Source organism: Suillus subalutaceus, assembly GCF_016647625.1.
Source record: "Suillus subalutaceus strain FC151 chromosome Unknown DFJ58scaffold_37, whole genome shotgun sequence".
In the NCBI taxonomy this organism is placed as follows: domain Eukaryota; kingdom Fungi; phylum Basidiomycota; class Agaricomycetes; order Boletales; family Suillaceae; genus Suillus; species Suillus subalutaceus.
This window is the reverse complement of record NW_024540286.1, coordinates 179,013-204,240: the sequence shown is the minus strand read 5'-3', so window position 1 is coordinate 204,240 and position 25,228 is coordinate 179,013. Positions and strand designations below refer to the sequence as shown.

General features: G+C 44.7%; 3 protein-coding genes across 3 annotated transcripts; all 3 read left to right on the top strand.

Annotated features, from left to right (window-relative positions):
• Nucleotides 1-872: 872 nt before the first annotated feature.
• DFJ58DRAFT_840362 (uncharacterized protein) lies at nucleotides 873-1,457 on the top strand (the record flags this gene model as incomplete). The annotated part of the gene is made up of 3 exons (XM_041392609.1): nucleotides 873-941; nucleotides 983-1,182; nucleotides 1,238-1,457. The coding sequence occupies 3 exons, from the start codon at nucleotides 873-875 to the stop codon at nucleotides 1,455-1,457; spliced, it is 489 nt and encodes a 162-aa protein (XP_041245219.1).
• Nucleotides 1,458-8,571: 7,114 nt separating this feature from the next.
• On the top strand, nucleotides 8,572-13,044 carry DFJ58DRAFT_840361 (uncharacterized protein; the record flags this gene model as incomplete). The annotated part of the gene is made up of 14 exons (XM_041392608.1): nucleotides 8,572-8,631; nucleotides 8,687-8,870; nucleotides 8,913-9,069; nucleotides 9,229-9,419; nucleotides 9,767-9,906; nucleotides 9,962-10,019; nucleotides 10,082-10,443; nucleotides 10,657-10,855; nucleotides 10,939-10,967; nucleotides 11,351-11,573; nucleotides 11,669-11,867; nucleotides 11,920-11,986; nucleotides 12,039-12,090; nucleotides 12,371-13,044. 14 exons carry the CDS (start codon nucleotides 8,572-8,574, stop codon nucleotides 13,042-13,044), a joined length of 2,595 nt encoding a protein of 864 aa, XP_041245218.1.
• A 10,039-nt stretch (nucleotides 13,045-23,083) lies between these two features.
• DFJ58DRAFT_726566 (uncharacterized protein) lies at nucleotides 23,084-24,104 on the top strand (the record flags this gene model as incomplete). Its single annotated transcript, XM_041385385.1, has 3 exons — nucleotides 23,084-23,240; nucleotides 23,284-23,501; nucleotides 23,553-24,104. The coding sequence occupies 3 exons, from the start codon at nucleotides 23,084-23,086 to the stop codon at nucleotides 24,102-24,104; spliced, it is 927 nt and encodes a 308-aa protein (XP_041245217.1).
• Nucleotides 24,105-25,228: the final 1,124 nt, after the last annotated feature.

Sequence of the window (25,228 nt, the reverse complement as noted above, 5' to 3'; positions counted from 1 at the left end):
GCACTCAGAGACCATGTCTGCGAAGAAAACCGATTATGTATCTGATGCCTGAGTCCGGTCGCTTTTTTTTTGAACTTGCCAACAAGGATATCCAGATCGCCATTGGTAAGTTCAGAGTACTTTTGTGCAACTCCATGGCCTTTCATATAGAGTCGCAGAGTATTCCTGTGGAGTCCCAATGTCTTAGCAAGTCCTGTCAGGTTAATCTGTCGTGAATTTGAAACTGCTTCAGTGAGGAATTCAATGTCAATAATTTTCTTCAGACGACCTGCATGATTCGTGCACAGCAAGGTTACTGGTTCCAGAAACACCACATCCTTGTCCGTACTTGGTTGCGCAATTAATAACTATTGAAATCAAGTAAGCCAATAGTGTGAATTACCAGTTTTGAGTATTATATTGAAACAATGACAACTGCACTAAGAGTTCTCCTAGCACATTTGCTGCATGAGATAACCAATCACATATCTCGTTGCCTCGAGGATTCTGTGCAAGCGCTTCTAGGAGAGGTATGGCATCTCCTGATAGTGTTTCTATATGAAACATAAGCTGAAGGGGATCAGTGTCTTCTTGATTCAGAATCCGGAAGGCATGCCAGTAGGTATCTGAGAGTATATCATGTGCAGTGAGAAAGTTTGCTGGCAATGGAGCCTGAGTCACTGCACGAGATGGAAATTGAGGAAAGGTCTGTGGTAGTATTACAGGCATGATAATCGAAAGACCTGGCTTCAGTGGTACCCAGAACCGTGATTGCAGCAAGCATGAGCGACCCAACACAACCAAACAGCAGATGCTGAGATTCGACAATATTCGGTTAACCTTCAAGCTCAATTGGGGCCATCTTGAACGTCCAACTTCTTACCAGCATTACTATGTCTGAAACTGATGTCCCAACTCAACACCCAATCTTTTATTTTCACGCTTCAAGTCATGTTTTTCAGGTGAGTTTTTTTTCATTATCGAATCATTCCTTGTTTGAAAGTTCTGCTGGAAGGTCGAGAATGTGCTGTACAAACTCTGCAAATCAATATTATCGACATATTCAAATGTTTTTCGCGATATGTTTGCTGCCACGCAGGATGGACAAATAGAACTGGATGGAATGAGTGATGATAGGCCCATCCACCTCAACGGACTGTCCCGGGACGCATTCAAATTGTTTCTTGAACATACTTTTGGAAGGTATGTCGATATGTTGTTTATGCTCCTCACTATTCAGCCATTGAACTGCCTGTAGAGTGCGCACCGGTCCTTATACCACTGATGAGCTCTCAAAATTCCTCCACTTCTGCGACATGCATCAATGCTGCCATACACGAGAATTTGTTGTGCACCACATATTTTCTGCACGTTTCCGCTTCCATCCAGCTCAGTTGATCAACCTGGCCATCAAATACCATGTCTGCTCCATCTTTCTGTTCGCTTTCCAGCTACTGGCAGAAAACACCCGTTACTGAAATCACACACACACACCGGGAGCTAATGGGACATGAGGTATTTTGAACATCGTTTACGTTCAAGCGGCACTCGATCATCATCATCGGATCGTAGCTGCGGAGGAGCTGAAAATATTGATGCACTCGAGTGACTGTCAAGACCCAATAGGTTGTAGTGAGGATTGGCATGCTATTTGGTGGAATGGAATGGCCCGGTTCCTTCTCGATGGCAGGAATCCACAACCATATAGTGATGCCGTCAAGCGCTTCAAGGAACTGATGTTCGGACAGGTTAGTGAGGGTTGCAAAGAACTAATGTTCAAGATCCTGGATCAAGGAACTGCGTTTCATCATGCAGAACATTTTGTTTCTGAAGCTTGTCACTTTCTAGTCGAAAAGTTAATTTTTGAGCCATAGTTTTACTCGTGTTTAGTACCGCTAGATTTTATCCATGATGCACTCATCATATTTGTGAAAAACGTGGCGTTGAGTCAGTGCCAGTGTCACTGCAGACGAAGCTCTTCATGGACACAGGCGGGAAGTCATAAATAAAATGCACAAGCTCATGAATACAACGCGCAAGCTCTGAATACAACGCGCAAGCTCATGAATACAACACGCTGTCCTGCATGACTTGGGAATCATGCATGGACATGACTACTAGGTATCCCCCTAAAAGACAAAGTCTGTTAGCTTAGTCCTCAGACTAGTCAACCCATACCTTGGTATCAAACCTTGGTCCAATAGTTTCAGTTTTCCCTCAGTGATTCATGAATCCACCATGTTTTGAAGAAAAGTCATATGTGAGATGGGAATCACATAATGACCTAGTTGATATGAGAAGCAAAATGAAGGTTAAGGTATTGCCTTTCCTTTGGCTTATTCACTTTGGCTAGAGAAACCCATAGAGAAAAGTTCAAAGCCTAACAAAAACCTATCTAAAAAGCCCGCGTATTGTGTACTATTATTTGTTCCATTATTTCTGAGTTGTTTTCTCTAGTGTTTCTTTACTTTACTTTTCTATTAGGATGCTCTGACTAATCAGATGCTTCATAAAATTGTACCTACAGGGTATGATGTCATAATGATGTCATAGGACTTCACCTACACTCCTGCAGGTATTTTGGTTGAAAGATATGATATCATAGTGATGTCATAATGATGTCATGTTCCATGGAATTTGCTAGAACATTCCAATGACTCATAATGACTCATAGTGACTCATAGTGACTCAGAATGATGTCATTATCCCACCATGAATATTCTGGAATGTTCTTTTGCACCTGCTAGAACATTCTGCTCCAGTTTTTGGAATATTCTTCTCACATTCTGAAGTCATTACATCACCTTTTTACTTACATAATATTCCCACACAAAATGTATATAAGGAGAGCCCATTCTCCCCCAAAAAATAGATCTCCCACTTGTTGCATTCAAGAACTCCCACTTGAGCAAATTGAACTCTCACCTAAGAAGCTTCAGTCTGAACAAATTGCTGCTTACAAAGCCCATTTCCTTTGTAAGAACTGTCCAGACAAGTGCAGGGAAAGTGTTTCCCTTGACATTACGTAAGTTTCTCGCAATAGAAACCCAGTTTTGTGAGACCAGTGTTCTCACCACGTAGTGTTTACTGACCAATACAAGCTTTGGTCAACGTTGTTATTTGTGAGACCAGCGTTCTCACCAGGTATTTGTATACTGACCAACACGAGCTTTGGTCATTGTTGTTATTTGTCATTGTTTTTTTTTATTTGTCATTGTTGTTATTTGTGAGACCAGCGTTCTCACCAGGTATTTGTATATTGACCAACACGAGCTTTGGTCCACGTAGTCACATTTGAGACCAGCTTCTCAACAGTTAACCGTATATTCAGGAAACCAGTTCAAGTGTCTAGACGGTATATCCTAGACAATCCCATAGTTTCAATCAGAGATAATAAAGCTCCGGCTAAGTTAATCTGACTGATTGGTTTAGCGAGCCTCCCAAGAACTCACACATTATCTACCACAAAAGAAGAAAAGTCGTAGACCGTGTTAATCGAGGACTGGCAATAAGTCTTATCCAGTGTAATTGTGGTGTCATTACATTCTTACACGTATTTATATAAGACCCTCGGTTATTAAGACAGCGCAAGCTCTGAATACAACACACAAGCTCTCTGATGACAAAACGCGCAGCGCGCAAGGTGCAGGAATGCGCAAATAATAAATGTGCAAATATAACGCCATAGAAATAGACAGTGCTCGAGTACACGAAACATATGGCATTCCGCAGATGGCCTAAAGTGACTTACCATGTTGTAAACTTGTTCCGACGTCGATATCGCCTATACTATTAGTTACCACTAGTTTGTGCATCCCCACATCTCGTGCATCGTTTAAAACAACGCTTTTCTACTACAAATATTCAAACTAATACATGCATATGCAATCATAAATCATAAAAACACCCTACAAGCTTTAACGGATGCGATCCAACAAGAAACAAAAGAGATAATTTTTTGGTGGTGACAACGGTTTGTGTCACTCTCAATGTCACCTGCCGGTACTGCCGCAGCAAAGTTTGGAACTCAGACACACTTGTGGCAACGCGTCGCAACACATCTGAACGCGTACATGGTGGGTAGTATGGCACGCACTCAAGTTGGTGGGATGCAGGAAGGTCCCAGAGATCCTACCAAAGAGGCTCGCATTCAAGCTGCCATCCACGATACCTTGACTGGTGTTTTATAGCAGTTTCTGAAGTGCTGCTATAGCTCACAAGGTAAGCACTCCCTCAGTAATTTGGATGCTAACTCCATTTTCCTTTAGGTGCCCCCACAGACTGTACGAGATCGTGCTTCAGGCAATCGTGGCACTCGGAAATCATTGCTCAATGAATCCCAAGAAAAGGTACTGGTGGACTGGTGCCACCATAACTCAGATTCAGCGACCCCTCTCCATCCCCGCAAACTCGGTGCTCAAATATTCGAGATGGTGAAAGCTTACCCAGGCAAGAATTGGGTCCGCCGCTTCCTTTCCCGTCACGCGGATATCCTTGTTTTGAAACCCCGAGGCCTGGATCCAAAACGCGCACAAAATTTCAACAAGGCAACAATCACGGAGTATTTCGATATGCGCAAGGCCTTGGACGATGAGTTGGAAGGAATTCCACCAGAACACAACTGGAATGTTGATGAGAAGGGGTGTCAGATGGGAGGTGGCCGAAAGGGAGACAATTCAAAATTTATCTTCTCGAAAAACAATTGAGAACGCTATCGTATTCACAGTGATAATTTAGAGCTGGTCACAATAATTGAATGTGTTTCAGCAGCTGGCGATTCCATTCCCCCATCATTTGTTTTGGCCGATGGCCCCATTAATACCGAATACTGATGTGCTGGATTTTCACCAACTGCTCCGAGTCCTGTTGCATCCACGTCATCACAACCATTAATATTGCCGTCTGGGCATCTTAATAATGATGACAGTCTATATTACTCTGGTAACCCGCAATACATATTTTAGATTACTACATAGCAGTACACTTCGTATATACAGTATATCTTCCTTAGTAATGTCTAGCGCTGAACGGACTTTGAAACTGGCCAGTGTGACAACCATGACTTTCCGTTACATTTGTGTGACTGCACGAGATGTGGTGTGCATGAACTGGTGGTAACTAATAGTATGGGACGAAATCTGACAGACTAACTGCCAATAATAAACATCAATAAACATCAATAAACCATGAGTCTCTTTGTTGTTGAACATCATCATCGTTGAAGCCTGCAGATATTAAACACGATCCTTGCTACTATGGTGAAGTGCAGCTCTGGAGGAGGTTTCAGTTACGCGCTGTGCAGATACTGTCAAGTTTATAACTCACCACTTACAAACAGATATAGTACAAGAAGAAGACATTGCCACTATGATCCTGGCAATGTTGACAATAACAGACGTCATGATGATATCTCGTACTTGCTGTGCAATGCACCAAATAGCACAGGGCGTTGTGCACCGACATTTCAGACGTATTATATCGCCATTCGCTTTCGACATGTTCAATTTTTTGGTATCAGCTCTTCGTCAGTCTCAAAGCCTAGTCACTGGTTCCGCAGCCCATGCAATGATGACCGGGGACATATCCCAAAATGTGCAGGATCTTAACATTTTAGTCCCACATCTCAATTTCAATGACCTCAATGACTTCTTAACGACGACTTTAGGCTACAGGCAAATCTCAGATCATTGCCACCCAGCTATAGCTCAAGTTATCGACCATTTTGGCAAATATGCACACAATTTCTGTGTCATCACACTTGCATGTCCCAAGCCCAATACGCATATTCTTCATCTCATTCTCAATGCGCCCTCAACTGCAGATATGGTACAGTGGCTCAAAAAACTGTCCGCATGTTTTGACATTTTTCACTATCTATGATATTGTGTGAGAATGAACAAATTCCTCAAGGACATACTTATACCACATTGTAGTATGGCTTCAGGGCTTTTATTTGAGCCCTACACCGTGGGAATCGGCGGAGATATGGTGGAGATATAAGGCTTATAAAATGATGACTCATGTGGACAGTTTTTTTGAGTGTATATTAAAACTATATAAATCATTATTTATGACACCATAAAAATCATGCCACTATTATATAAATTATAAAGTGGTGTCATTATGTTATTTTATGACTATATCTAACTATATAAACCAGAATATCTCATGTATCATAGTCATAATCACCATGAAAGCCATCTCCTCTGCTCAAAGAGATAATATCCTCTCTCTGTCTTATGCTGGCCTCTCTGCTCGCCAAATTTCCTCTAGAACTGGAATATGCAAGTCCACTGTGGCCAAGTTCATCAAAGAAAGCCACCCAGACAAGGAAAACTCTTGTGGAGGACGTCCATCCAAGCTTACCTCTACTGACAAAAGGGCTATTATCCAACATATCACTACAGGAAAGGCTGATAATGCTGTCCAAGCCACCCATTATATCAATTCCACCATCACTACCCCTGTCTCTTCACAAACTGTGAGGAATGTTCTCAAGGCAGCTCATCTCAAGGCAGTAACAAAGAAGAAAAAGCCTCTTCTCTCCATCAAACATAGGCAGAGAAGACTAGCCTTTGCCTTAGCTCATCAACACTGGACTGTAGAGGACTGGAAGCATGTTATATGGTCAGATGAGACCAAAATCAATAGGATTGGGTCAGATGGGAAGGTGTATGTATGGAAAAAGAAGGGAGATGGCCTAACAGACAGAGAGGTTAATGGGACTGTCAAGTTTGGAGGAGGTTCTTTAATGGTATGGGGCTGTATGGGATGGAATGGTGTGGGAATGCTTGCTGAGGTTGAGGGGAAGATGAATGTTGAGCAGTATGTGGACATTTTAAATGACCACTTGCTGCCTAGCTTGGCAGAATCAGGGATTGATGAAGAAGATATCATTTTCCAACAGGATAATGATCCCAAGCACACATCCAGAAGAGCTAGGGAATGGTTTGAAGAACATAACATCAATGTTCTTGACTGGCCAGCACAGTCTCCTGATGTCAATGTCATTGAACATCTCTGGGGAACACTCAAGAAAAAGCTTCAAGCCTATGAAAACCCCCCTAAAGGAGTATGGGAGCTTTGGGAGAGAGTAGCAGTGGAATGGGGGAAGATCACAGCTGAGGATTGCCAGAAATTAATTGAGAGTATGCCTAGAAGGATAGAGGCAGTAATTAAAGCCAAGGGAGGTCATACAAAATACTAGAATACCTGGTTATTACTGTAAAATACTTGAGTCAAAAAACTGTCCGCATGAGTCACCATTTTGTGAGCCTTGTATCTCCACCATATCTCCACCGATTCCCACGGTGTAGGGCTCAAATGAAAGCCCTGAAGCCATACTACAATGTGGTATAAGCATGTTTTTGAGGCATTTGTTTGTTCTCACACAATATTATAGATAGTGAAAAATGCCCAAAACATATGGACGGTTTTTTTGAGCCACTGTATACATGACAACTGGAGGCATCGCGTACTTTTATCCGCAATGGATGCACCAAAGCATTTCAATACTTAGCCATACTGGCAACCTCATACCATGGCATAACAAGTTGGGCTGCGTGGGAGAATTTCATGATGAGCTGAGAGTCGAAAAAGATACTGATTTTATTCAGAGCGCTTGCGGTAAACCGATGTCCTACTATCTGGCATCATATAAGCGACAAATGTCTTCGTCACTCAGTTGATTGGGACATCACTGACTCAGTGACTCGCACTTTCCACAACATCGACATTGAATGGTGTTTTAAACATGTTTTGTGCTAACAATGCATGTCGTTCCAATTTCGAGATCATGGCAAGTAACTTGAACGGCGAAGGAGCGGTCAATTGTATGTATCATAACCATATCATTTAAAACACGCTAAAATGTCTATGTGGCGCATTTTCAGGAACAGATGTAAAGTATATACCAAAAGAAATTTGATGTCGCAAGCCAGTAAGCGCAGAACCGACATTTACATATTCAGAATCTAACGGTATAGCATAGAAATTCACTGTCCTTGTCCAGGCAGCATTTTACGGTGCTGGCTGCTACAGACCTTTTTTGGTACCTGTTCCTGTTAATGATGGAGTGAAGAAGAAACCGATGCTGGATGACTTATATGTCAACTACTGGGTCCAACAACGAGACACAAATGCGCAGACCTGCACAAGGCGATATATGCGCTGTACCTTTGCAAATATACCTAACTACAAGATGGCGATCGATGGGCTGTACACAGTATTTTTTCGACAATCCACAGAATCATACTGTGACCAATCAGCTATTGGAACATATGGCTCGTATGTCAGGAGCGTCAACATCTATCAAAGGAAGTGTATTAGTGGTGAAACAGAGTTTATTAGCAAACAAGCCGATCGTGGACATGAACAAAGATGATATGTAATTGTCAATATGATTATCAGCAGGTGAGTGATTAAGAGTGGCATCGGCTTTGATAGACTTAATCGTTGACTAGTGCACTGCACCACGGAATCCTTTAAAGTTTGTACAGCATCCGTTTATAGATGTATCGTACATAAACATCAATAAACAATGAGCGCTCAGCATTGGTATTGTACTTGTACATTGCGACGCTATCAATAAACATGTCTCAGCAACTCAATGCCTCACTAAAAACATTAACAATGCCAGAGATTATCGACGCAGTAGGTGCTGAGAATCTGAATCGTGCTGAAAAGCAAAAAACACAGTGACTTAGAGGTTTCTGTGCAAAACTCTACAGATACTCATTCTTGCATCATATCTGCGGCGCAAGACAAAGCTGCGCATATCAAAAATCTTTGCCTTGCATCGCCTACATCACTTGAAATTGCACTCAAGCAGCTCACTGTCAAGGAAATACTTACCACTCTTCATGAATTCAAACTCCCCATAGCTGACAAATGTAATTGAAATAGTTTGTTAGCGTCTGTGCAACATTCTGCAGTCTTTCAAAATGCAGTGCTGTTAGCGGCAGACACAAAAGCCGCTCGACTACGAGATGATGAAGAAAGACAGTTGAAGAAAGTTTGTTTGCAACAGGCCCGAGACATCTCTGTTAAAACATCATTCCTGGAGGAGGTGGGAGACTCAGTGCAAAACAGGTGCTTAACCAATTTCATCGATTGTACTGGAAATGCTGCTTGTTGTGCTACCATATGCGTTGTCTGTGCAGGTGAATTTCTAGCATGCGAGACGACAGAACTCATCTTGCTCTCTATCCCGCACAAAGACGTCCTAAAACCGCATCTGCATCATCACAGTCAACAACTCGTACAAGGGATGTTACTGTATAATCCAGCTATTACGACTAAAGATGATGAACAACTTGGTTTTTTCTGCGAGAAGTGCTTCGACGATATCAAATCAAACAAAACTCCTGCCTTATCACTTGCTAATAATCTTTGGGTCGGCGAAATTCCGGACGAACTCACAATGCTTACTCTTCCCGAACGTATCTTGGTGGCATTATCATATCCAGCTGCATATATTGTCAAATTATTCCCAAAAAAACGCGGCGGCTGTTCACTGGGATGCCGCTGGTTTAAACAGTGGTTTACGTGGTAATGTATCAACCTATCAACTTAACACATCTGCTATTTCAACTATGGTGGAAGGCAATTTACTTCCTCCTAAACTGTCCATTCTAGCAACCACTATTGGTGTTTCTATTGTGGGGCCTAATAACTTTCCCGAACGTTGCTTACCAGCTTTTTCTTGCTATGAGCCGGCGTCATTTGCACAATGCACTGCTCTTTCTAAAACGTGAAAATCTGTTGTACAACGATATTATGATATCAGAAGATAACATTGCGCTGTTCCCAGAAAATGGTATTCCGGACGTCATTACAGCTTCTGTTCAACATCTCGAAGATATTATGGTTGTAGATAGCGAGCGGGAAGACTATGTACCAGAAGACGATTCTCAAGACTATTCTGTGGTATGTATTTAGTCAAAATACATCTTTATTTGATTAACAACGATGTTCAGAACAGAATAAAGCTTTTCTGACAGGTAAAGACACTGTAGAAGACAGCATTGTTAACGACACAGGTAAGCTATCAGTTGCTAAGCGAAATACTGATTAATACAGTGATGTCCGATGTTTTTCCCAGTTCAATCTCATGTGTTACTTGATAGTAATGTATCGGATGTGGACGACGAGCAGCTGTTAGCACACACATTGTGCAATATTTCTGAGCAGTATCGCATACAGCGCGGCTCCACCTTTGTCAATGAATATCCTCACCGAAACGCTGATCAGACACTGAGTATCGGTGATTCCGCCAATCCAAATCACTTACTTGGAGCCTTTCCATGCTTATTTCCTTACGCTGCGGGAGGCTTTGAAATTCAACGACCACGTCCAGTAACATATGAAGCTCACGCTCAATGGGCAATGTGCTATGCAGATCGTCGCTATCGCAAAGACTTGCATTTCATGTTCCAAGTCTTCAGTGTCATACAGAAACGCCAAGTTTGTAGACAAGCTGTACTACAGGTAGCCATCTTTTTCAATTGAGTCGTTCACCTTTACTTAAACCGGATCTTACAAGGTTAAAAAAAGACGACTTTCATAAAAACAAACATCTGTCTCGTTCTCTTACTGTTGCGGATCTACAAAACAGCCAGCGAAGAAGAACGACAACAACAACTATGTTCAAATACTACTATATGAAGTCTGAAAAAGCATCTAACTGCTGTACGATCCAAAGTCATGGGTACAGATAAATCGCGGACCAAAATACGCTCGTTGATCTGGGGAATGTCTGTAATGAAGAATCCACCTTCGCTATGGATTACTATTAACCCAACCGATACGCATGACCCAATAGCTCAAGTTTTTACCAGAGCAGAAATCGATCTCGACCATTTCCAGCGCCTTGCAGGTCCTGATTCACACACACGATCTATCAGAATTGGCAGATGATCCTTATGCTGCTGCCAAAATTTTTTTGCTTCATTATAACAGCAATCTTAGAAGAGCTGTTCGGTATACGAGTGAGTCATAACAAAACTGGAATTATTCAACAACCTGGCATCTTCGGTACTGTTGAAAGCTACATAGGGACCATTGAGGTTCAAGGACGCGGTACTCTGCACTTACACGTTGTCCTCTGGATATCGCATGCGCCCACAGCTACTGAAATGAAGAAACTACTCCAAACAGAAGTGTTTTGGTCCAGAATCGCTTCATTTGTTGCTCATAATATTTGCGGTTATCATGAAGATGTCACAGCAGATACAATGAAAACCCTTCCACACAAAACATTGGTTTCTTATTCCCACCCTCCAGATCCTAGGTCACCTACTTTCACAATGGACAAACATCAAGCTGTTCGAAGTTTAGTTTGCACAGTGCAAATTCATACCTGCTCCTCTAGCTGTCTCAAGTTGTTCGGGGCCGTGTGATTTGCAAACGACGTGCACCTTTGCAATTGCAAGATACTGCGTGGATAGACTCCAAAGGCAGATGGGGTCCAAAAAGGACATTCACGATGATGAACAACTGGAATCCTACTATTTTACTTGCCACTCGAGCGAATCACGACATCAGGTTGATCACAAATGGCGAGGAAACCAAGATATCGGATTCTACATTTCAATGTACACTGCAAAGAACCAGCAACACTCATCTAATGCATCTGCATTGCTTGCAAAGTCTTTTGCATTTCAACAAGCTCGGGATAGATGCCATTCAGATGTTCAAGAACTAAACAAACACTTGATCCAGCGCTGTGCTAATTTGCTCAGTCGAGAGCAGGAATTTAGCGCGCCAGAAGTTGTCACTTATCTCATGAAATGGGAAGATCAGTATATCTTACATCACTTCGAAACCATTTACTTCTCCTCCGTCATTAATCTGCTCAAAAAAACATGGCCACAGCTCGTCTCTCAAAGGTATGGAATTGATATGGTTTTGAAATCGATTATGATACTGAATCAGTTACAGTCATGTAGCCAAACTGTCCAGCACAGGAGAGTTGCATGATTGGCCTGACTCCGCACAAGCTTTTGATGTATGTTAATTTTCTCCGTATGGTTTAAGCGCTATCTGATTTAAGTCTCTAGGCAGAATACGCTGTACTGCATTTTGAGGAAGAAACACAGTCATTACAACTCTGTGATCAAATCCATGAATATATTGAATGAGGTGACACTCTTGAACATTTCAGTTACCTCAACTTCTTCCTTAATACATATGATGCTCCTGTGACCAATAATGACCCAAACAGTTTCTCTTTGTTGGAAAGCTCATATTCGTATCCTGTACAGAACATCGTCGGCACGAAACCAATATTGTCGAGTGTTGCGCAATGGAAAACATGAGACAATGCCTTACTTTCCCGGACCTTGGCTTCCTCGCAGGAATGATAGTCAAATCTATCCCTTGTATTGCACAGCTATGCTAGCGTTATTGCAACCATGGAGATCATTACCAGATCTCAAACCAGCTCACCTCACATTCGAAGACGCGTTCAATGTGTTTACCAGAGCAGCGTCTGTAGATGTACTGAACATAATCGAAAACGTTCAGTACTTTTATGAGTGCTCTGACCAGGTGCGGGAGAGACAAGTCAATCGGGCATTTGATTCTGCATGGGGAATAGCTGCTGCTGAAACTACTCAGACTGATGAAGATGATGCCGAAGAAGGGATTGATGATGCGCTAGGAGAAGAAGATTCAGATGACAAAAGCTCAGCCAGAATCATCACTGAATCTGATATCGAAAACGCACTGCAAGATTGTCACTCTACTCGAGAAATGTTATATGCCGACGTTGCAGTCAATATTGCGGAGGATTTCGCAATTTTTGGTGATGATGCTGTCCAAATTGTGTCATGTCCACCAAGGCGCATTGTCACTGCAAAAGAAATGGAGATGTGCATGCAATGGCAGGAGATAATAAAGCATGGTCACGGAGCTAATTTGAAACCGGTCGAAGAAGACAAGCACAACGTTGGCGCCGTTACAACTACTTTGCTGCCTTTATCTTCTAACAACAACCGTCCCAGAACTGTGGAGCTTGAAGTCGACACTACTCTTTCAAATGCTATAGCAAACTGCGCAACATAACGCTTCAAGTCTAAATCGTGAACAACTCATCGCCTATACTATCATGCGCAATGCTCTACACGCATATCTCGCAGGACAACACCACGAACAATTACTCATGTTAATTACCGGCAAAGGAGGAACAGGCAAAACTATGTTGCTGGATACTATCATGCAGTTATTCACTGCTCATGGCTGTGAATCAAAACTGGCACTCACTGCGATGTCTGGAGTAGCAGCGTGCATTGTAAAGGCTCGACTCTGCATTCCTGGGCTGGTCTTCCGCCACGACAGATGCCTCATACCGATAAATGGGTCACTCATCCTCGACCTGACATGGCGCTGAGACGGCACCATAATATGGACCATAAGTTTCTGCTCGCCATCGATGAAGGAAGCATGTTAACTACCAAACAACTCACATTGTTATCTCAGGTAAGCCATGTCTTTAAGCTATAGTTTATTAAACATTTCACAATCTTACACTGCAGGTCCTTGGCATTGTGAGATCAAGGGATGACATTGACCCGGCAATTCCCTTCGGAAATCTTAATATCATCATCTTCGCAGACTTTCATCAGTTTGCACCAATTGGGAACATCAAAAAGGCACTGTTTGCAAGCCATCCTCCCAATCAGAAATGCGAGCTGGGACACCACTTATTTGAGCAATTTCAAACCGTAATTAAGCTTCGACAACAAGTCTGCATCACAGATCAGGAATGGAGCCATATACTGCTCCGAGTGCGTGAAGGAGAATGTACTGCACAGGACTTGCAAGACATACGCAGTCTCGTCATTACCGATAAAACTTGCAAAGTTCTAGACTTTAACTTGCCACCATGGAACAACACAGTATTGATCATGCCTCGAAACAGTGTTCGAACCCGATGGAATACGCTTTCTGTCGTCAAGCATTGCAAGTACAGCAGAAATTTACTATACATCACTCCTGCAGAAGATTCCGCAAAGGACATGCCACTTTCTATGAAACAGCGACTTGCGACTACTAAATTGTCGCTCAACCAGACCCAACACTTGCCAGTAGAAGTCCAACTCTGCATAGGAATGAAGGTAATGATAACAGAAAACGTAGCGCCACAGTCCAACATTGCCAATGGGACTCGAGGGACTGTAGTCAACATTCTACTGGACCCTCGAGAACAGCTTACAAATCACGCTGTGACAAGCGGCAAAGTGTATTTACAGTATCTGCCCTCCATCGTAATTATTCGTCTCAATTTCGCTGCAATGCTACATCTTCCTGGACTTCAAGAACATGAAATTCCCCTCGAACCTTCTGTACATCAGTTTTCAATCAACTCAGCTAAACCACGATATACAGTAACACACCGGCAACTACCACTTACCCCTGGCTACACATTTATGGACATCAAATCACAAGGTCAAACTATTGACTACGTGATTGTTGATACTGGCAAAACAACGTCTTTTGCGCTGAGTCCTACTAACGTGTATGTCGCATTATCTCGGAGCAAAGGAAAACATTCCATACATTTGCTACATGACTTTGAAAACAGTCTCTTCACGCGCCATCCGTCGCAAGAATTAAGAGTGGAAAATGAGAGGCTCAATGACTTAGCCAAACAGACTGAAGAACAATACTTGAAAGGAAAATATGGTAGCGTCGAACTGGGCTAGTCAACTCTTTATGAGAAGGGATTGTTGGCAGTGGGGGCATCGCCGATGAGGAGGAGTGAATTGATTGCGAAGGTGAAGCAGGAATGGAGGACAGCATGTACAAAGCAGTATAGCAGTGTCAGACTTTGTATGAATTGCACTGAAAAATACAATAACAGTATCAGAATTTAATAACCCGAGCAACGACCTCCACTATCAACACCTAAAATGTCGCAAACAACAACATCATCCTGAACATACATCAGCTCGATCCCGAACCAATCAGCTAAAAATCCCACAAGCACTGTCACCATTTATAAATAATAAACCACAACTGAACAAATATTTGACACACCTCTGAGATCAATATGACCACAAAACTGTTTGATGACATGAGAGATATCAATGGCATAAGCCATTAGTGACGTCATGCAAGTACAGTTATGCGAAGCATGGATATGGAGTGATCCACGCCCTTGAAACATTACTGTGAAATATCAACATGCTACATAAACCAATAATATAAAGTAATTACCTGCCAAGAAAGTACCTGGCAATCACTCACAAGTTGAACAACTCATAGCCTAACAAAATATATAAGACGCTAGCAGATTTGAGCGACGATAAGTGGAAGGTACCTCACCAGAATAACGCAATGCCATATATGATAGAACTATGATGCTGTTAAGACCGTACTCAAGTAGTATCGGATCCGAAGGGCTTCGGCCTCAGCTCGTGCGCTGTGCCCCTTTCCCGAGTCTTGCCCCTTATTTCAGAGAGCTAAGGTATTGCGTGTATAGAGTAACGGCCAATCCGGATCGGATCCGGATTAGAAACTAACGGGTGAGGACTGTCCGAAGACAGAGGCGGATATGTAGACTATAGGAATCTATCCTAAGTCTCGGAGTTGACAAGAGTAGCGTACTCAAGTCCGGATGGATAATGGAGGGACTCAGAGTCCAGACGGAATGAGCGCAATCTAAGATGATATTCGAACTGATCTACTACAGCGCATATACAAAGGTTTATATACTACGGATAGCTAACGGAATGATCAATAAGCAAAGGTGCGGGGCTATGTACGAAAGTATAAGCAAAGTCTAAGTGGAGCGTATTGGTAAGTTGGATGGATCACGAATCATGAACTGGGAATGAAGTACAAGTAAAAGCGGATTCGTAAGTGTAGCGGATCAGTAAGCATAGCGGAAGTAAAGGATAACCGGTATACCGGTGTACAGGAATACCGAAAGGAGATGAACGATAGTTAGAGTTATATGAACAGGAAATGAAATAAGAATCAAAGCGGATCTGTGGACCGGACGACGGATATGTTCATCGGATCTGGATCGGATCTGAGATCCAGATCATCGGATCTGTAACCGGATATATGGTATATGACAGTATCCCCCCCTTAGGGCCGATCCCTAGAGGCACAAGAATCAGCGATCCGGAACGGATGGTATGAGTGCGAGACAATGGAGAAGCTGATGGGAGAAGTTGCTGAGTTCGGATTCTGACAGATATACGGATGCCAAAGCGTCGCAGGGTGTTCCTTCCTTTCCCTACTTTTTCACTACCACTAGCTTATCTCAACCATGACTGATAACGGATCCGGCTCTAAGAAGACCGCTAAGCAGACTCTGGCGGATATCCAGGCCGCGCTGGCTGCTGCTGAGGCCGAGGTTCAGAAGGAGGAAGAGGCTGAAAAGCTGAAGCAACAAGCGGAAGAGGCGGAACGGAAGCGCTTGGCAGGGATTAAGAAGATTGAACGGGCTGAGGCCCGAAGGGAAGCGGAGGAGGCTAGGCACAGGGCTATAGTAGCGGAAATGGTGAGTTATGACTTGTTCTATCGGATCCGTCCCTTATCGGATCCGTAGTCTCGCGCCATCTCAGCGGATAAGGATGGGGCTTGTACCCGCTGCGCTAAGAAGGGTCGGGCCTGTCTGTGGTCCGATGCGGATAGCAATTCCTTGGTAAGTCATCCTTGAATCTTCGGATCCGTGACTCTTAACATTCGGATAGATCAAGGCTTGTAACGCGTGCCGGAAGGACAAGGCTCCTTGTCCCGGACGACCTGGAACCGTTATGGATTCCAAGTCTAAGAAGAGGCAGCGCGCTGCTGAGAACCCATCTCCGAGAGGCAAGGGTAAGAAGCGCCAGCAGAGTCCGACTCCGGATCCGGATATGAAGACGGTAGTAGCGGATGAGGTGGAAGTGGAGTATGATGATCAGGCCTGGGTCGCGGCCGCTAATAGCATTGTAGCGGAACTGGCTCGGACCAACGGATTGCTCCAGCAGAGCATCGGAGCGGCGGAAGGGAGTAGGACTGCTATAGAGCGGATGAATACTAACTTGGAGGCGTTTTTGGAGCAGCAGAGGGAGTTCCAGACCATCCTTCTTGAGGGGATCCGGAATGGAATCCGGATTACAGAGGCGGCTCGTTCTGAGGCCACTGACAAGGACGTTGAAGAATCCGGATCCGGATCCGGATCGGGTGGGGACATGGAGATGGATGGCTGAGGATTTTCGGATCTGCCTTCTCTGCTACTAATGTACTTGTATATCCGCTTTGTATATTCATTGTATAGCAATAGGACCGGGTTTGTCTGGATATGCAGTGTGGAAATCCGAGACTAGATCGGACGCGTTTCCGAGTTCCGTGGCTAGTAGCCATGAAGTCTCTTCGTCTGTTCCTTCGTATCCGGACCATCGGACGAGGTATAAGAGTTGGCATTGTCTTCTACGACGGTCCAGCTTAGAGTCTAAGATTTCGGATATCTCATATTCTGGTTCTCCGTCGACTTCGACCGGAGGTGGAGGAGGCTGGATCCGATTGGGAATTGTGTTCGGAACGGATGGTTCTAGCTGCGAGACATGGAAGACGGGGTGGACGGATTTCATGGATTCGGGAAGTCGGATGGTAAAGGAATGGGTACCCGGACGGGATATGACTTCAAACGGACCTAGATTCTTTTCCGAGAGTTTCTTAGACGGACGAGTGGACCGGAAGTACTTAGCCTTGACAAAGACTTGGTCTCCGATATTGATATCCGGAGCAGGTTTCCGTTTAGCGTCCGCGGGTCCTTGATATCTTTCTTGGGCGTGAGCCATTTCTTCTCTAAGGAATTGGTGAAGGTCGTCGAGGTCTATAGCATAGTCGCGAGCGCGGATGGAGGATAGATCGCGTTCCGGATGGACGGATATGTTCGGATGATAACCCTTATTAGCAAAGAAAGGCGATACTCCGGTAGTAGCACTTGGAGCGTTATTGTAGGCAAATTCTGCTAAGGGAAGTAGTTCCGACCAGTTGTCCTGTTGATAATTGCAATATATCCGAAGGTATTGTTCCAGGGTTTGGTTGGCACGCTCGGTTTGTCCATCCCCTTCCGGATGATATCCGGATGTGAAGTGGAGGACCATATCCAATGCTTTTCCTAAGGATCGGAAGAAGTGGGATACAAACTCTGTACCGCGATCCGAGGTGACATGGGACGGAACTCCGTGCTTGGAAAACACATGAAGTAGGAATAGACGAGCGAGATCCGGAGAGGTAATGGTATCGTGAGTCGGAACAAATATTGCTTGTTTGGATAAACGATCTATGATAACGAGGATGGCTGTAAAGCCTGATGAGTCCGGAAGTTGCTCTATGAAATCCATGGATATGGAATTCCAAGGCTTTTCCGGTATGGGTAGTTGCTTGAGCAATCCGTAGGGTTTATGTCTCGGAACCTTGGCTCGGGCGCAGGTAGTGCAGGACCGGACGTAGTCCTTAACATAGGTGCGTATACCCGGCCATGTATACTCGCGTCGGATGAGGTCTAGGGTTCGGTTTTGACCAAAATGTCCGGATAAGGGGTGATCATGAGTATTACGGAGGACGCGAAGTCGAAGGTTATCGGATTCTGGGACATATATACGGTTGTCGCAACGGAGGAAACCCCTATCGTCCACTGTCCATCTCGGATCTGAAGGTACCGGAAGATGGTTGGTTGCAATAGGGTCATTAGGAAGTGCGGTCAGGATGTCTTTCCGAAGGTCATCAATATCCATTAGAACAGCTGCTCTAAGAACCGGAGTTGCTAAGGTTGAGGCTCGTAGGGACGAAGCTAACTGTTCGGACGTGAATACCGGACGGAAGTTATGAGGGTTAACTCGAGCGTAGTCCTTATCCCCCTCTTTGGGATAGACGTCCCAGCGTCTAGTAAGGGAATCCGGTTTAACTCCGAGTTTTCCGGGACGGAAGCGGATGACAAGATTGAACTGATGGAGGAATTCCGACCAGCGGGCCTGACGGCGAGAGAGGAGTTTGGTAGTGGCGAAGTACTCAAGGTTCTTGTGGTCCGTGACAACATCTACAGGCTCGGCCGAGCCTTCTAGATAATGTCGCCAGGTCCGGAAAGCTTCGTATATAGCTAGAAGTTCCTTATCGTGGGTGTCATAGTTAAGTTCCGGAGCGGTTAGCGTTCGAGAGTAGAACGCTACCGGACGAAGCTCTGAGTCCGGACATACTATGGATAGTATTCCAGCTATAGCGTAGTCAGAGGCATCGGTTTCCACAACTATAGGAACATCCGGCATCCAGTGCGTAAGCACCGGAGCCGTAGTGAAGGCTTTCTTGAGTTCTTCGAAGGATTTCCGACATTCATCGGAAAAGTTCCACGGAGCATCCTTGCGTGTAAGCCGTGTTAACGGAACCACGATATCCGAGTAGTTGAATATAAACCGTCTATAGAAATTTGCGAATCCAAGGAAGGATTGGATATCCTTGACTTTCCGAGGTTCCGGCCAGTCAGTAATAGCTTGGATCTTATCGGACGACATAGTTAAGCCGTCCGGAGATAGGAGATATCCGAGATATTCAACGGAGGTGGAATGGAATTCGCATTTTTTGGGTTTGGCATAGAGACGATGTTTACGGAGTCGACGGAAGTACTTCTCGGACGTGTTGCTTGTGGGACGCAAGGTCATGGGAATAGATGAGGATGTCGTCCAGATATACGATAACGCATACATCCAGCATATCAGCAAACACGCTATTGACAAAGCGCTGGAATGCTGCTGGAGCGTTAGTGAGACCTTCCGGCATCACCAACCATTCATAGGAGCCATAGCGCGTTCGGAAGGCAGTCTTCCATTCGTCCCCTTCCGCTATCCGGACGAGATGATAAGCGGATCGGAGGTCGATTTTGGTATAAACTTTAGCACGGCTCGGAGAGTCTAATAGGTCGGCAATGAGGGGTAATGGATATCGGTCTTTCTTAGTGATCTGGTTGAGTCCACGGAAATCCACACAAAGGCGGAGGGATCCGTCCTTTTTCTTGACAAATAGGACCGGAGCTCCGTGAGGAGAGGATGAGGAGCGGAGGAGTCCAGAGGCAATATTTTCATCAAGAAACTTCCGGAGGGCTGCAAGCTCGACCGGGGATAGAGAATAGATAGTTCCGAGGGGAGGACTAGTTCCTTCTTCCAGATCTATGTTCAGATCATAAGGACGATGTGGAGGAAGCTGACCAGCCTTTCCCTTGTCGAAGACATCCGCAAACTCGTGATAGTCCGAAGGAATTTGGGATAGATCCGGAGGATCGGACGATAGAGAAGCGGATCGGAGATCGACACCTGATGGTCGAAGGTATATACTGAACTGGACCGATCCTTCTAACTTGCAGGCCCGGCAAAAGGCAACTGCATTGATCAGGGATATATTAGGAACAGTGTTATCAGCGGAGGGTACGGATGTAGTCGGAGGAGGTATGGTTTCCGTCGGAGGAGGGATATCCGAGGACGGAAGTGACGTCGGAGGGGTCGATGGCATTCCATGAGATGTCGTCCGGAATTCGATGCTGCCCAAAACCCAGTCAATCAACGGATTGTGTCGGGTGAGCCAGCTATATCCAAGAACGATAAAACAAGATGAATCCAAAGGGGTAACGTAGAACGTATCAGAGGTGACTACACCGGACGGAAAGCGGACGGACAAATCTATAGCTTCGGAAATAGTATTATTACAAGTACCATCAAACAAGCGGAGCGGAATCGTAGGTATCGGATATGTAGGGATTTTGTGTTTTCGGATGAACGCAGTATCTATGAAACAATGAGAAGAACCACAATCTACAAGAGCTGGAAATTCGGATACGGATGGAAGTAACGGAAGTGAAACATATGGACAGAGGGAAGTCGGATCCGAGAGCGCGACAGCGTTGAGTCTTAACTCCTTTGTGCAGGCAGAGTCAACGCGACCCTCTTCCTGCACAGAGCTAGGAGAGTCGCGGACTATTTTTTTGTCTCAGTAGAGACATCCGGTTTGACTTCCGGAGCGACTACTGCAGCGCGGCCTTTGGCAGCACGCGAAGTAGACTTGGTGCATTCCCGAGCAGTATGACCGGGTCCACCACAGAATAAGCAGAGTTTCTTGTCCATCCTTCTCTGCCGCTCTTCGGACGTTAACTTTCCGTCCTTACCCAGCTTGGAAGTAAGATCTGGAACCTTAGGAGCGGACGAGTTCGAGGACGCGGATGGCTTTGTAGACTTCTGATCATTGGAGTTTCCGGATTTGTGATTTCCGGATCCGGACGTATTGGAGTTCGTCCGGTCAGAAGCGGATTGCTTAGGGGTAGTGGATGAAGTGGGTTTAGCTTCTCGAGAGATCTCTCCCTTCCGTTCCCAGTATCGGGCGTCGATAGTCTGAGCGAGGACTTTGTATTCGGAAAGAGTAGGGGGTTTACCCATGCGACTGATTTCATCCTTGATACGGGCCGGGAGTCCGTTGTAGAATTGGCGTCGTAAGGCTCCGTCGCCCCAGCCACGAACCTGTGAAGCAAGACGCTGGAATTCCACAACGTACTTGTTGATGCGCTGTCCATCGTGCATGTGGAGCTGTTCGAGCTGCATTTCTGCATCACCGGATGGGTCATGAGGCCCGAAGTTGGCTTGGAGTTCAAGCATGAACACGGAATAGTCATCCATCCAATCCGGATGGTCGTCCGAATCATCGGACAGGAGATCCGGTTCAAACCATTCAAGGGCCATACCCTTAAGGTAGGATTGGGCGAAGTTGACTTTAGCCCTTCCGGTACGGAAAGCCTTAGGCTTGCTCTGGAAGTTAAGCTCACACTGGACAAAGAACGCACGGAGCTTCCGTGGTTCGGATCCGTCGAAGGTATCCGGTTCTCGGACCTTGACTCTAGAATCTTCGGATGCGGGCGCGCGACGATTATTGCGAGCAAGGTTATCGATGGCTTCTGAGAGTCGAAGCATAACGCGGTCTTGTGGGTTTAGACCATCATTTTCATCATCCTCAACATCCGGATCATCATCCGGATCACCACCGTTATCATCAGGTGGATTACCAGGGAAATCATCATCACCATCATCGGGATCATCATCGTCCGGAGGTCCTACGGCAGGAGTGCGTGTTGGGGTTTCCGGGTGTCGACGATTAAGGAGTTCGGATATGGTTTGAGCGGTTCCGTGGGCACTAACACGGCGCTGAGAGAAACTGGTGAAGGTGTTGACTATAGGTGTCGGATCACGACGGAGGGAGGTTAGTCCGACCGCGTGCAGAGTTGTTTGTGTCTTGGTAGGAGGCATGATAGATGTTAAGTAACTCGGAAAGGTATGAGTTCGAATATACTGTTAAGACCGTACTCAAGTAGTATCGGATCCGAAGGGCTTCGGCCTCAGCTCGTGCGCTGTGCCCCTTTCCCGAGTCTTGCCCCTTATTTCAGAGAGCTAAGGTATTGCGTGTATAGAGTAACGGCCAATCCGGATCGGATCCGGATTAGAAACTAACGGGTGAGGACTGTCCGAAGACAGAGGCGGATATGTAGACTATAGGAATCTATCCTAAGTCTCGGAGTTGACAAGAGTAGCGTACTCAAGTCCGGATGGATAATGGAGGGACTCAGAGTCCAGACGGAATGAGCGCAATCTAAGATGATATTCGAACTGATCTACTACAGCGCATATACAAAGGTTTATATACTACGGATAGCTAACGGAATGATCAATAAGCAAAGGTGCGGGGCTATGTACGAAAGTATAAGCAAAGTCTAAGTGGAGCGTATTGGTAAGTTGGATGGATCACGAATCATGAACTGGGAATGAAGTACAAGTAAAAGCGGATTCGTAAGTGTAGCGGATCAGTAAGCATAGCGGAAGTAAAGGATAACCGGTATACCGGTGTACAGGAATACCGAAAGGAGATGAACGATAGTTAGAGTTATATGAACAGGAAATGAAATAAGAATCAAAGCGGATCTGTGGACCGGACGACGGATATGTTCATCGGATCTGGATCGGATCTGAGATCCAGATCATCGGATCTGTAACCGGATATATGGTATATGACAGATGCCAAGTGACAACAAATGACATCAGACACAAATTCTCCTATGTTTCGCATCTTACCATCAACCATGACTATCTTTGACTTTGCAGCGCACCATGCTGCGCTAAAACAGAACCCGAACTATGCAGTTCATCCCCAAATCCTGCAACAGGCAGAGTGGCGTCCTGGTGGAACTGGACATATCTTTACCGATAAGTCTACCGACGAACCCTTTATAGGAATGTGTCATGCATGTAGTCGACTTTCGATTGCAATGCACACCTACAGGCTCCTACCTGGAGCCTAAATTCAGGGCTATAGAAAAAGCCAAGTATCAGTTTGTAGGGGGGCGGACGCATAGCAAGAATGGATTCGACGAAGACTTTGCTCGAACTCACGCTCTACTCAATAACATCCAGAATACCATAGTGGTCTCTCATAACAAAAAGGACATGTTACTGGATGTTCAGAGTATGTGCTTCGCGAGAAACATATTTGAGAAGAGAGTAAGCCACATAAACTGATTACTCAAACTGAAATGAGCTTACCTGATTAAGGAACACGCTGTACCGGATTCGCCCACAGCTTCTCATTGCACTGTCTTCCTGGAGGACCTAGAAAATCCTTCAGATACATCTAACAGCACCGGTGAGGTGCTAAAAATGGATGAAGAAACTGCCAACTGGCCGGTCGACGACAAGTTCAGCAATGACATAGCTAACATTAAGCCCTTTTACAAGGCTGTGCCACTCCCTGTTTACGACAAAAACGACATGTTCATTGAGCCTGCAAATGTCAACAAAGCGCTCTGCAACGCTGTCACTGAAATACACTTTACACTGCACCACACATACCTGCCAAAAAACACTCCACTGCAAGACTCGTTCCACACCAATATTGAACAAATCTTGATACTGCAAGGAGGCAAGAGTGCAATGAAAATCTATACATCAGATCCCTGTGCAGGTCCTGTAAAGTTCACGACTCACCATACTCCGCCACCGCCGAAAGTTCCTCCTGCTAAAAGATCGCATATTGAAGAGAGCAAAACCACGAAAGGAAAAGAGAAGGAAAAGATCCGAAGAACGTCAGTATATGTATTCCATTGAAATGTACTTGTAACTGTGCCTTACTGAACTTGAATGGCTTGTTAACATTGACATCTCTCGCACACAAATGAACAGAGTTTCAAACATACAATCACATGATCATAAACAATAATAAATATCAATAAACAAATCACCACTTGTTCCCTTCAGCAACACTGATACATTGCACTACATCATAGCAGCTCGAATCAGAAACCTGAATACTTGACCTCCTCTGGATTCAAAGGGGTGATCCGGTAGAGCAATTGCTTCGGTGACTAAAGCTTGAGCGAGTGCAACACTTTCACTATAAAATATATTTAAGCTCCTGTCATTGGCAATAGCATTATCTGTATCTTGTTCAAATTATCAAGTGATTAGAACTGAAAATGCTGATATCTTACTCGCAAATAACACGGGCTTGTCTCTGATGTGTTTAGAAACACAAAAGAACCCCCCCTGTCGCTCTACTTGAGTGGCTTCACGTCTTGTCCGGTTCAATTCAGCAGCTGTGATAAGCCGAAGCTCTGGTTTGCCAACATTAGGACGGAACACTGTAAAAAACTTGAACAAACAAACAACAAACCATTGATTCAGACTCACCGAAAATAAATGCTCCAACGTCTCCGTAGATGTTTAAAAGCCTGACAATATCGCGATCCATGTTTTAGGTCAATGATTATCATCCAAGTCGTTATGGCCAACGTAAAGGAGACGCTGATAATTATGATGTCACAACTGCGTGTATCTGCTTAGTAAGAGTGCAGACAAGCAAGGTCAAATTCGGCATTGCCGAACCCTAGTAGCCCAAATTGAAGCCACGGCAAGTGCCGCAAAGGCTCTCACACTTCCTGAATACAGCAAACCTGCTCTAAGTCGACTAGACCCTCAGTGAAGTTGAACGTCTGATCTAAGAAATTCCAGACCATGTTTTATGCAAAGTATTATATCTCACTGCGGTTGAACAACATGCCACATCTCCTCATCCGCCCACTATGTTATTCATCCCCGCCATGGCCCTGACTCAATACAATCATTCCCTTGTGTTTCAAGTTGGCTCGCAACTGTATAGACTCCTGCAACACGACAATCATACTCGCCTGGTTTCGGTTTCGGAATTGTCATCGTCAATGATTCGAACGAGA